This window comes from Camelina sativa, chromosome 8 (assembly GCF_030686135.1).
Source record: "Camelina sativa cultivar CO46 ecotype springtype chromosome 8, ASM3068613v1".
Taxonomy (NCBI): Eukaryota; Viridiplantae; Streptophyta; class Magnoliopsida; order Brassicales; family Brassicaceae; genus Camelina; species Camelina sativa.
In genome coordinates, this window is record NC_141887.1 from 20,202,097 (window position 1) to 20,215,408 (window position 13,312).

Sequence of the window (13,312 nt, forward strand, 5' to 3'; positions counted from 1 at the left end):
GCTTAGTGCACCTGCAAATCAACCAATCTCAGATCATAAGGAAAGAAATAGATGATTATTAATCAGTTCCATTTTCATTATTTTACTAGGTTTTGAACCCACGCTACGCGTGGGTTTATTTGATATATTTTAATGAAAATTATATATACTCATTTCGTTTTTTTTTTTGAATTTAATGTTAAATTATATTCAAAAGAAAAAATAAACTGTTTTACAACTTGTGCAACTTTGTTTGAAAATACAAATTATAGAGAAACTAGTAAACCATCACCCTTAGCAACGAGATTGTAACCAAACCAGAAACACCTCATCATAACGCCGATCGCCTAATTGTCCAATGGCTAAAAGTTGATCTTTGACTTGTCGATCAAGCCACTCTATCAATACTGATGCAGGCTTTGGCGCATCACCATGGCGACACCCATTTCTCTCCCTCCAAATCATGTATGTGACAGCTTGAAAAACATACCGAATAAGGAACCCCTCCACAAGTGGGATGTGAGGGTTTGAAATATTTTCAAGTAGAATAGACCAGTCAGTAGTGTATTGTGCCTTTAGCAGACCTTTAGCCACAGCTGACCAGACTGCAGAGGCATAGTCACACGCAAAGAACAAGTGATCTCTCGTTTCCATGGCTAGTTGACAAAAAGTACAAGAACCGGCAAACCCCCCATTCCATGCGATCATACGTGCCCCTGTCGAGAGACGATCAAGAGCAGCCAACCATACACAAAAAGAGAACTTTGGAGTCGAATGACCAAACCAGACCCCCCTATGCCATGCTACCGCATTAGTTGTCGTACGTATGTGGTTCCACGTATCCCAAGTGATGAATTTGGGCCGGAAAACATCATTTCTCCCGCGCCAGAGTACTCTGTCTTCTCCCTGCTGCCGGTGTTGACTGGACTGAAGCAAAGCAGCCTCAATCTCTTGTAGGTGGTCTGCACGGTGACGTCGTCATCGCCGTTGAGCCCATGCTGCTGCTAGAGAACTCTGCCAAGGTATCCCAAACTCCACAACTCCTCTGTCCCCCACAACCTCCGCAAGCATCCCCATACCAGACCAATTGTCAAACCAAAAAGAAACGCGTTGTCCATTGCCAACTTCAACCTTACAAAACGTTTTAGCCACTTCTCTGTATTTCAGGAGCTTTGTCCAAATCCAATACCCAAGAGAGGAATTACTCTTCACGGACCAAAAAGAGGTGTCCTTTAACAAATTTGCATGAGACCACTTTACCCATAGAGAATCTCCATGAGATACTAGCCTCCATATCAACTTCAGACAGCAAACCTTGTTCGCCTCATGAAGAGATCTCAGTCCTAGCCCACCTTCACTTCGAGGCTTACAGACCACCTCCCAAGCCACCTTAGCCTTTCGTGTATTCATCTCTGCTCCAGACCAAAGAAAATCTGAGCAGATAGAATTAATCTCCGCAATACACGCACTCGGCAAACGATAAGCCGCCATCCAGAAATTGCAGACACTCCAAAGAACAGAGGAAATCAAATTAAACCGACCAGCAAAAGAGAGATAGCGAGCTGTCCATGAACTAATTCGTTTTTTCTAAGCTGCTCCACCAACGACAAGCAGTCAGCAGAGGTGAGCCGTTTGGTGACTAGTGGGAGTCCCAAATAGCGAACTGGGAGAGAACCAACCTCAAACGGGAAACGCACCGAGTCGAGATGTTTTGCATTGCCAGCCATATAGAGAGTTGATTTCTCCATACTAATCGACAAACCTGACATTTTGGCAAACTGAGTAAACACGATGATGATCCCCTCTATAGACCGTACTTTGCCATCAGATAGAACCATGAAATCGTCAGCGAAGCTTAAATGAGTCAGACCAAGGTTCTTACACCGTGGATGGAAACCAAACACACGTTCACCGACAGCCTTGTCAAGGAGCTTAGATAAGACATCCATACAAATGAAAAATAAATACGGTGAGAGAGAACAGCCCTGACGAAGACCCCTAGAGCTTCGAAAAAACCCAGCTAGCTCACCATTAACTTGCACTGAGAATGAGGCTGTTGTAACACATAGCATTATCCAGTGAATGAACAAAGAAGGAAACTGCAACGCAGTTAGAACCTTGGACAAAAAAGACCATTGAACAGAATCAAATGCTTTGGATATATCAATCTTTATAGCACAACGACCAGAGAGGGACTCCTTATGATAATTTTTGATCAGCTCAGTAGCAAGTAGCACGTTCTCAATCAACAGACGATCCTTTACAAAAGCAGACTGATTCGCAGATACAAATTTAGGCAACACCCTCTTGAGTCTGTTAGCTAAAATCTTCGAGATAACTTTATATAGCACATTACAGCAGGAGATGGGGCAATAATCTTTCATTTCCATAGCAGAGACCTTCTTAGGAATCAAGGCTAGAATTGTAGAGTTTGTACCTTTGGGCAAGAAACCTTTAGCAAAGAAAGATTGTACAGCTAAGACGAACTCAGTTCCCAACAAATCCCATGATTTTTTAAAAAAATCTGAGGTGAAACCATCTGGCTCTGGTGACTTGTCATTCGGCATTGAAAAGAGAACCTTTTTCACTTCCTCACCAGTTACTTCCCGGGTTGAAATTTGCTGATCAACGCTAGAGCAGCGGAATGGCAACATATGCTCAAGTTCATCAACCGTGGATCCTTCAAACTCACTAGGAATGAACTGCATGAACTCTCTAAAGTGTCTCTCTGCCTCATCCTTAATCTCATCAGCATTTGTAACCACTCTTCCATCAACACAATGGATCTCTTTGATAGAATTCTGTGCAACCCGAGTTGCAGCTGCTCTATGAAATGCTTTGTTGTTCTTATCACCTACCTTCAGCCAATGTAACTTCGACCTCTGCTTAAGGAATTTCTCTTCCAGCCCGGCCAAATGATCCCATCGACGATAGGCTGCATTCTCCTCCTCCATCGTTAGAAGTGATGGATTAATCGAATTGGCCTGCTGTTTTTGACACAGAGTGTCAAATGCTTCCCTCGTCTTCAAAACCATATTACCAAGACGGCGTTTAGCAAGAGAACGGAGAGCTGGTTTGAGAGCCTTGAGTTTCTTGGAAAATCGAAACAGAGTTGACGTAGACAGGAACAAAGGGGATGTGCCCTGCCAATAATCTCTAACTAGCGGTATAAAATCCTCCATCTCAGTCATGACATTTACAAACTTAAAAGGTTTGCGCCTACGACCCTGATTTTCTCTCTGCATCATGATCCTGCAGTTTAAATGATCTGAACAACCCCCTGCTGCAAAAACGTTATAAGCCTGCGGATACATCCTTGTCCAAGTGGCATTCACCATCACACGATCAAGCTTTTTGAGGATTAAATCATCTTCCCGCTTGTTGCACCACGTAAAAAGTGGACCCTGCCAAGCCATATCAGAAAGGGAACAATGGTTAATAACTGACTGGAAATCCCGCATTCCTCCAGTGATGATCGGATAGTCATCAACTCTTGAGTGTTCCTGCATATCCAAAGTTTCATTAAAGTCCCCAAATAAGATCCAAGTCTTGTTTTTAAATATAGGGGAATCATGGTGATCGTTTATCTCCCGCCATAACACTTTACGAGCCTCCACCGTATTCAAACCATAGATGAAAGAACAAAAAAAACTCCTCTGTTCGATCATCAAGTTTCACTGAGCACGTTATCATCTGCTCACTTTGATAGAAAGGATCCATCCTTACATCGTCCTTCCATAATACCCAAATACGTCCCCGACGACTATATTCATAATTAGTTAAAACAGACCATCCAGGAAATAAGCGACTCCCCAAACGCTGAGCCTTTCTCTCCCGAACCCGAGTTTCTAGCAAACACCCAAACTTGAAATTATTACCCTCCACCCACTGCTTAATAACAGAATGCTTAGAGGTTTTACTCAAACCACGCACATTCCAGCAGAAACTTGACATTAATGTTTAATTTGAGGCTTCTTACTCTGATCTCTAGGAGGATCCCTAGCAGAATAAGTAGGAAGAGTTGAGCTTTGTTTATTTACTGATTTTGTTCCTCGATGTAAATAAGTCCTCAAAGGCACATCTGATTGTTGGCCGCGTTTTACCACAGCTCCTACAGCTCCTGTTTGACGTATTATGACATTTGAGTCATCAGAGTAACTTTCATTAGCTACCTCCCCTGCAGTCGTAGCTTTGTCTGGTTCACTTTCCTCTAACAGCTCTGTTTCTTCCCCCAAAACAGAGTAAGAATTCTTCAACATGGAAAACAAACCAGGGTTAGGAGCCGCTGGCTGTTTACTCGGACTAAGACGACTTGTTTTCGGCGTGATCCATTCCTCCACCGATGGACCCTCTCCTGGGACCGGCAAAGAGGCAGTTTGAATCTGCGGGATCTCAACTACGGCTAGTGGCAGATGAACCTCACCACCCACATTCTTAGAGGGGGACTGCGTCGAAGCTTGCTTATCATGAGCAGAAACCCCATCACCCACATTGTTAGAGGGGGACTGCGCCGGAACTTTCTTATCATGAGCAGAAACCTCATCCCCCACATCCTTAGAGGTGGACTGTGTCGAAACTTGCATATCAGGAACAACAACCTCAGAGGATAAACAAGTTGCAACAAGATGACCCCATTTCTTGCAACGAGTGCATCTTGGCGATAGCCAAGGATAGCTATAGTGTATCACTGACTCCAATTCCCCCTCTTCTTCTCCCGTGAAGACATACTCCCGAGGTAGCTCTTGAGTTAAATCTACTTGCACCATAATTTGAGCCTCATCAAAGGAGGCACACGCCTCTGTTTTTGGATGCAACCTAATAGGCTCACCCACCGCACTCGTGAGAAACTCCAACCCCTTGTCCGTAAACAAAGTTGGAGGAACATGCTTAAGAATAACCCATAATGGAACTGACGTCATGGCCGGCTGAGCTTCCTCAGAAAAATGTGACCACTTAGACACAACCATAGGGAGATCCGTAATGTTCCACATTCCATGGTTCAACACCCGGTGCCTTATGCCCTCATGTCTGATGCGAAACTTTACCGTAGATTCATTGACTGCAAAAACGTCAATCAACGATGTCCTATCCCCAAGCCGCCATATCTTATTCACTATCATGTGAATCTTTCCCACATGTGGGGCTTTAGAGTTTAGAAACTTGCCAATCACAAAATCCTCCCATAAGGGTTTTGCACCCGAAAAAAACTTCCTTTGGTACCACCACCTTCTCTTTCCCATCGACCTCCAATACTTCAAACTTTTGTTTAGTGAAAATTCGCTTCTGAGCGATCTGCAAGAACAAACATTTTCCTTTTACTGCAGGTGGAACCGTCGACGAGACCACCTTTGAAACCTCCTGAACGTGACTATTCCCTGAGGAAAGCTCAACCAAATCCTCCACACCAACTGCACATCCTCCGCCCTCTATCCCCCTCACCTCTGAACCCTCCTCCTGCGGCAGATCAGCCGCAAGCCGTCACGGAGAGACCGCCAACGACATCAAACTTGATGAGAACGCAAGAAAACCCTAGTCGCACTTTTTTCGCCCTTGCCACGTCAGCCTACTCATTCCGTTTCAAAATATAAGAAATGACCACTTTAAAAAAGTTCAACCAATCATAAATAAAACTGTATAATAAAAAATATTAAACTAATCTAAAAGTAGCATAGAAACTTGAAAACATCTTATATTATGAAACAAAAAAATTTCTCTAAAACATCTTATATTATGAAACAGAGGGAATATGTGATTGATGACAGTAATGAAATATTATCTTATAAAAAAAAAAAAATTAGTATTAAGTAAAAATTTAAATTTCAGATACAAAAATGTTAAAAATATAAAAATGAATTGTGTTATAAAATCAAATCAGATAAAAAAAATCATGAATTTAACTCGATGTCCAGGTGAAGCGAATCATTTCGAAAGACAAAATAATTTTATAATCTTGAATTTATCTCGTTTTCATATTTAATTGATCTCTACCACCTATGTTTTCGTGTTTTTTTATTCTATGTTTTCTTATTTTTCATATTCTTTCTTGTCATTTTCATTGCCAAATTTTATGGTAATTGTCATCATTATATTGTTTTAACTTTTCTTCTTCTTCTTATTCCTCGTCAATTTTTTCACATTCTTCCACTGAAAAAACCTTTGTTTTAGACTACCATACAACTTGTTAACCCATCAAAATCCAAGACCAAAATCAGTTTTTTCTCATAAAATTTGTGCAATTCATAAAGACCAATTCATAGTTTTTTTTATTTCCATAAATTTAAAATTATCCTTTTTCTAAAAATTCTTAATATAGAAAATTCTGAAAAATTTAAAAAATGTTAATGAATGACATGTCAAATCCTGATAAGTTGTTTAAAATAATTCTTAATATAGAAAATTCTGGAAATTGTGAAAAATGTTAATTAGTGATATTTCAAATTCCAATAGGTTGTTTTAAATCCTATGTGGACAGCTTAAGAAGCTTATAGCTTATACTTTTTATTTAGTATAGATTTGTTTATTGCATCTTCTTTCATTCTCAGACTTTACACCTGACAGTTAGTTATTAATTTGTGTTACTATTTATCATCTAACTAGATTTTAGTATTAGTTAACTAATACAAATCTAAATGTGCACATAATATTTTAAAGATTATTATCTTGCTCTTCGTATGTTTCTTCAAACTTATCTATTATGTTATGGTTTTATCAAGTAATTCTTTGTTAATATATCCACCAGCAAACAATCCCGCAAGTCCAGTCACATGAATGAATGGTCAACCTTCTATTATATAACAAATCAATACTTTGAAGGATGAGTTGATGATATTTTCGGTTCCTTGTGTTGATATATCAATACTCTGAAAATTCAAAAAATCCTTTTTGTATAGACTGTGTATCAATTACTATTTACCTAGAAAATTGAAGCAAATAGTAAAACCTCCATGTCTCTCCTTTACAATCATACATGGATAATTCTCGAACTGCAAAGAGATTGAAAAGTTAATAGAAAGAAAAGTATTTAAGTACTCACGCTAGTTTTTTCAAGTATGTTTGATGGTTTCGATTTCAATCTATATCTCAAGCCGAATCAGTTGCCCCTTACTCCCTTAGTCTCCAAACAAACAATGTCTTCGTAAAAGAGACTTCGTTTTACAAATTTTCAAGTTTGTATAATAATGTTTACACATGAAATATTAATCATATTACTAACCTGTGATGTATACAAAATATCTCTATTTGTAATCACTCAGGTTTTTGTTTTCTTTCCTTCCAACAACTAAATAACTACATTGGTCAAAAAGAATTTGGCTATACAGAGGCTGAAGGTGATTCTTTGGACGCAGAGATACTATCTGTCAGGTCACGACCACTTGTCTCGAAAGGGAATAGACAAACGCAAATTCCTGAGACAAGAATCACAATCTCAAATAGAAGAACAGCGATCGTCTGATGGCATCCGTGAACTAACCCAACGGCCACCAGTGGACACAAGACTCCTCCAATTCTTCCTACCGAGCTCGCCACTCCTACTCCAGTCGTTCTCACCGCCGTTGGATATATCTCCGGAGCATATATGTACACCACCGTGAAAGCAGCCGAGATGCATATACGACCGCCAAAGAGAAGAGCAGTAGTTATGAATGGAGATTGATGAGATAACAGAGGAAGAAGGAAAAAGCAACAGGTGAATAACATTGATGCCATTGAAACTTTTCGTCCAAGTCTATCCACCATTGCTGCTGATAACAGTAGACCTGGAACCTCTGAGGGGATGCCACAGATCAAGATAATAAAGATTTAGACTTTTTATCCGATTTGGATTTGCTTGTGCTAACAGAACTATATGCATGTACGTACCTGCAAAACTGGCGATGAAAACGTCTCTGTAATTAACCTCATTTGAATTTAGCAACTTTTTTTCGGTTGGATAGCATCTGTTATGGGAACTGGTCAGCTCGGTGGTGAGAAGGACAACGCCGTAATAAGCAAAAGCATTTCCGAAGAACACAACCCATAATAGCAAAGTCCGATTGATTAGCGTTGGAGATAGAAGAGCTAGTAACGAGAAACCTGGTTCCTTATCAGCTGTTAGTACTGTCTTGGACACTAAAACAGCTTCTGCTACTTCTCCAGGCTTAAGAAGAAGAGTCTTTTCTGTTGGAAGGTTTTTATTCTCTTCCAGCTCGGTATCCAACTCTGAACTGAGATCACCCGGGGGTAGTTGGGTTCCATTCATTCTCGCAATCTTCTCTAATATAGAAAGAGCTTCAGCTTTCCGGCCTTGTAGGATTAAGTACCGAGGAGACTCAGATGTCCACCTATAGAACAGAAGAAGCAACGATGAAGGTATAGAAGAGAGTGCAAGTAACCACCTCCAGCCCAATCTTGGCATGACTAACTGCAAAAAAAAAATCATCAAGGTGATGTGAAAAGCTAGCGTCCAATTTGTACTGGAAAAAACAAAGCAAAGAAAGGCATGTGTTGTACCCAAGCGAGGGAAGCTTCAAATATGGTTCCAACGGTCCAGAAAGCTGAGAAAACAACCATCCAAGTCCCTCGGCTTGGTGCAGGTATGAATTCAAGATACCAAGAAGCAAGAACAGGACCTCCTCCCAACCCGAGACCAACCAAACATCGGAGAATGATCAACCACGTGTAGCTTGGTGAAAATGAGCTCAAGAAACCAGCTACAAAAGTCACCACCGCAGTTATAATAAATCCTTTCCTGAGGAAGATAAGGTACAAGCATCAAATCAGAATGAAGCCACAAATGCGTCATAAACAGAAGATATGACCCCTAACCAAAAAAAGTCTTCTTCTTTCATCATTGATGAACATTGACAAGATACATAGAAGCTCAAGGAAGAAAGCGTCATAGACTGAACATACAACTTCAGAGATAATACAATTCAAGAGTTATAAGGAATCATATGAACAAACAGAACAATTCAGCCCTTTTTCAGACAATCTATGAACAAAGGGGCCCATATTAGACCAAACAAGATTCAAAAAAGAAGTAGTTACCTGCGGCCATGTTTGTCAGAAACAATGCCCCAAGAGTAAGCACCAATGAGCATACCAGCAAAAACAACGCTGGTAATAAAGCTTTCCTGCCGAGAAGAGAGATTCCAAAGAGACTGAACAGCAGGTCCAACGAAAGAGAGAAGCATCATCTCCATGGCCTCTCCAATCCAACCCATTCCAGCGTAAGCAAGGACGTAGAGTTGGAACTTACCAAATCCCATCGCCACAAGAGCTTCATCAACTGTGAAACTAGGTTTCCCATCTGCCATTTCAAAAATCTGGAGGAAAAAAACAAAAAAAAAGAACAAGAAACTGACAACAAGAACCCATTATAATCACATTCCAAGAGGGGAAGGTTTGATCAGGAAGTAAATCCCAAATTTAACAACTCATTCCATTAAAATCATGAATGTTCACGCATCACACAGATGAGGACAATACTGTGTCTGGATTTCAAAAAGTCTTGTAATTGGCAAAAAGAAAAATCACAAAAATCGAACCTGAAGCAAAAAATGCAGATCTTCTTTCTCCGAATTGTCAGGACAATGAAATTAGAATTGTAAGAGAAATTATCACAAAGTCAACGGCATTGAATCGACGAATGGAATAATAAACCGTAAATAAAGGTCACTGGCCTGTTAGGCCAAAGAAAACATGCGAAATGTTGTCCATCTCTGTGGTCTTTGTACGTACACCGAGGCTGACCGAACTAACGTGTGCGAGACAATAACCGAACTTCAAGTCTCTGTTGAATCATTGTATCCGTCTCTTGACCGAACCTTCGTTTTGTTTTGTTTTGTTCTTTTCTCAACAATAACCGAACTTTTTAAAAATTTGGGCCTTATTATAAAAACCCAAATATTATATAAGGACTCTTTTACAAAGCCCAGTTGTTTTTTCTAGTTAAGATGTGTTAAGGAACTGTACTGTGTTAAGCTGCTAAATAATGTGAGTGGACCCAACTCTTGAACAAGACTAAACCAAAACATAGGACAAAAGTGGGTCACCTTTTGTGGGACTATAGTCTATAGAGATAGTTTGAGGTGTATTGGCAAAATGCAAATTGTGAATTGGATTTATCAAACCTTTAGTGAAAATTACACTTTTATTCTATTATACTAAAAATATGGGAAAAATGTCATTTAAATCATGAACTTTCAAATTTTGGCCATTTAAACCATAAACTTTGTTGTAGGCCATTTAAAACATCAACTTTTGTTGATTAACTTTTTTAAACATCAAGTTTCGTTGACCAAACCAAAAAAGACATGACGTTAAATCCGATAATTGACCTACTAACAGACGTTACTATGCCGTTAATCACTCTGTTACTGACAAAACGACGTTGTTTTAAAGAAAGTTTTAATTCGAAAAAATGTCATTTAACCCATGAACTTTTAAATATAGACCATTTAAAACATGAACTTGTAAATATATGTCATTTAAACCATAAATTTTCAAATTTATATCATATAAACCATGAACTTGCCCTGAACGTTCGGTGAAAACTAAACAACCTGAAAATTTTGGTTATCGAAGAAAACCGAAAAGAGAAAGCCTAACCGTTCGGCGCAATTGATTTGGATAATCAGATTTCGGTTAGGGTTCGAACCGACTGGTTTATTAGAAACCACAGAAGTATATAAACCTAACTGGCTAAAATGTTTAACCCTAGTTTAGTTTCTCTCTTCTTTCTTTGACTCTTCCTCATGATGCGATTCTGAAAAAGAGAAAGAAGAACATCAATTAATTCTTCTTTTTCGACCTTTGTCATGTATTTTGTGTCTTTTTGTATTTATGTCTTGAGTCTTTTTCATTTATTAGGACACTACAATAGAGTTTGAAGGATTGATCATCTTGTTTTAGAACACTACAATAGAGTTTGAAGGATTGATCATCTTGTTTTAGGACACTACACTAGAGTTTGAAGAATTGATCACATTTTTCATGTATTATGGTTTAAATGACATAAATTTGAAAATTTATGGTTTAAATGACATATATTTACAAGTTCATGTTTTAAATGGCCTATATTTAAAAGTTCATGGTTTAAATGACATTTTTTCGAATTAAAACTTCCATTAAAACGACGTCGTTTTGTCAGTAACGGAGTGAGTAACAGCATAGTAACGTCTGTTAGTAGGTCAATTATCGGATTTAACGTCATGTTTTTTTGGTTTAGTCAACGAAACTTGATGTTTAAAAAAGCTAATCAACAAAAGTTGATGTTTTAAATGGTCTACAACAAAGTTTATAGTTTAAATGGCCAAAATTTGAAATTTCATGATTTAAATGACATTTTTCCCCTAAAAATATATATATACAGCCTTGTATGATGAGATTCGAGAGAATTAGAGAAGTAATAAAAGATAGGATGTGTTAAAGTGATTGAAGGTTAGCCCACCAACTAATTATTACTTACAAGTATTGAGACGTTCTACCACTTGATGATCCCTCGAGTTTTTCTTCACTTCCCACTCTATCTTTGTCTTGTTTCAAAATTGCTTTCAATAGTCTAAAAACTCGTAATTTTTGCAAGAATAGAACTACAAGTTTCAATTTCATTACCATTTTTCACATAAAATCTTTACCTTTCTATATAGAAAAAACAACCAGAATATTGTATTTGTAAATTAGACACACATATCATTCTATACTAGAAAAAAAAACTCAGCAAAATGATGTACTGTAGAAGTGTATAATCTATTAAAGTTATCCAGCTGGTATATATTATTAGATGGAGCAATGCTTTAATTCTTCTAGTTGTCAATAAACCAAAACCAAGTCGTTTGTTTTATTTGTTCATAATGTTGGTTCAGGTTGACGATATGGGCCTAGTCCAGGCCTGAAGTAAATTGAAGACCCAACGGGTTGTTTTTAGATATACACGAGAAGGACACAGTTACCTCTGCCCAAACCAGAATAATAATAAAAAGAACGGAAAAGAAAAAAGAAAACCTAGCGCAGTCGCATCTTCTCAATGGACGGATCCGCCATCAAAGTAATCTCTTCTTCGATCCTTAATTATGGTTTCCTATTAATCTCTCTGTTTCTCAGTTCGAAGTTTCTGATTAGATCTGTTTGTACCATAGGGTGTGGAATTGAACGATAGTGACGTAGGAATTGGGGGAAGCAGGTACGTACAAAATTGATTTTTTGTTGTTGTTGAGATCATGTGTACCTGTAAGATGTGTTGTTTGTCATGCTAATAATAATATTATTATTTAAGTGCAATTATGCAGTAGGATGTTGAGCAGGATTTACGTTGAGGGATACGACACTTCGCTCTCTGGCTACACGATTTCATTGAGGCTATGAGAAAACACTTCGCTTCATGTGGAGTGGTGATACATGTTCATATTCCCGGATACGTTGTGAGCAGCGTCCCCAGTATTCTCAACAGGTTTGTTTGTGGGTCTTTCCTCCACTTCTTTCACAAAAGTTGAAATGCAATTTTGCTATAAACACTCCTTGATTTTGTTTTACAGTTTTGCCTTGGTTTATCTTCGGGGAGAAGGTGCAGAAGAGAAGGCGTTGAAACTTAGTGGGAGTGACATGGGAGGACACAAGGTAGTCGCTAAGCCTTACCCGTTTAACGCCACTGACCTTGACCCTGTGCTCTCTCTTACAAGAGACTCAGACAATAGCCGACAGCACATGTAACTTGTTTCGTTTTAACTTTTTTTTAATATTTTGGATCTGTAAGATATGTTGCTGTCATGTTAACAATATGGGTTACTCACAAATAAATTAATCATATAATTATTATTAATCCAATCAAAGTAACCCATTAAATACTTATCAAAATTCATCATTCCACTAAAGAAATCTTCATAGGTTTCTCAATCATACAAATAATTTTTTTAAACTATTGTTTATTAATTTACAAATTTAAATAATTATAAAATGAGAATAAGTTATATTTTACAATTCCTCTAATTCATCGGTTTCATATTTTACAAAATAAAAAAAAATGTTACATATGTTATATAACTATATAAAAGCTGTTATCCATATGTTATCAAAATGTTACATAGGATCAAGGACATAAGTGCTGTTTGGGTTACCAGGATTCACAACGGTTACAACTTTGGGAATCGATTTGGACTCAGCGAGTGACTTCTCTAACCAGTCTGGAACAAAAAAAAAAGAGACTCACAAAGATATTGACAAATGCCTGCACTAGATACAAAAACAGAGACTGAGACTAGAAGAAGAGCCTAGCAATCACCAACGTTATAGGTAATCAAACAAAGATAGGAGTACCTGATTGACACCAGCAGTAACCATCACAACTGATCTGGTT

The 13,312-nt window shown here is 38.3% G+C and overlaps 1 protein-coding gene and 2 long non-coding RNA genes across 6 annotated transcripts; 1 reads left to right on the forward strand and 2 right to left on the reverse strand.

Moving 5' to 3' along the window:
• Nucleotides 1-7,160: 7,160 nt before the first annotated feature.
• On the reverse strand, nucleotides 7,161-9,777 carry LOC104707349 (organic cation/carnitine transporter 7). 4 transcript variants are annotated; one of them, XM_010423679.2, is made up of 5 exons: nucleotides 9,507-9,777; nucleotides 9,007-9,284; nucleotides 8,470-8,669; nucleotides 7,840-8,380; nucleotides 7,161-7,745 (listed from the first exon to the last, which is right to left on the reverse strand). In XM_010423679.2, exons 2-5 carry the CDS (start codon nucleotides 9,014-9,016, stop codon nucleotides 7,291-7,293), a joined length of 1,206 nt encoding a protein of 401 aa, XP_010421981.1. In that variant the 5' UTR covers nucleotides 9,017-9,284; nucleotides 9,507-9,777; the 3' UTR covers nucleotides 7,161-7,290. The 4 variants fall into 4 exon arrangements, with proteins under 4 accessions (XP_010421981.1, XP_010421979.1, XP_010421980.1 ...); XM_010423677.3 differs by having other exon boundaries at nucleotides 8,470-8,707; XM_010423678.3 differs by having other exon boundaries at nucleotides 8,470-8,707; nucleotides 9,007-9,318.
• A 2,137-nt stretch (nucleotides 9,778-11,914) lies between these two features.
• Nucleotides 11,915-12,783, forward strand: LOC104707352 (uncharacterized). The gene is made up of 4 exons (XR_754624.3): nucleotides 11,915-12,007; nucleotides 12,099-12,142; nucleotides 12,236-12,409; nucleotides 12,495-12,783. It is a non-coding gene; the product is annotated as an uncharacterized LOC104707352 (long non-coding RNA).
• A 130-nt stretch (nucleotides 12,784-12,913) lies between these two features.
• Nucleotides 12,914-13,312, reverse strand: LOC147940228 (uncharacterized). Its single transcript, XR_015564607.1, has 2 exons — nucleotides 13,273-13,312; nucleotides 12,914-13,183 (listed from the first exon to the last, which is right to left on the reverse strand). It is a non-coding gene; the product is annotated as an uncharacterized LOC147940228 (long non-coding RNA).

Excerpts from the sequence above, each read along its gene's own strand:
- LOC104707349 (XM_010423677.3), bottom strand. The coding sequence starts at position 9,275 with ATGGCAGATGGGAAACCTAGTTTCACAGTTGATGAAGCTCTTGTGGCG. Across the intron at positions 8,708-9,006 it reads TCTGACAAACATGGCCGCAG|GAAAGGATTTATTATAACTG; the intron begins GTAACTACTTCT and ends TATCTTCCTCAG. Across the intron at positions 7,746-7,839 it reads TTTCATCGCCAGTTTTGCAG|AGGTTCCAGGTCTACTGTTA; the intron begins GTACGTACATGC and ends GCATCCCCTCAG.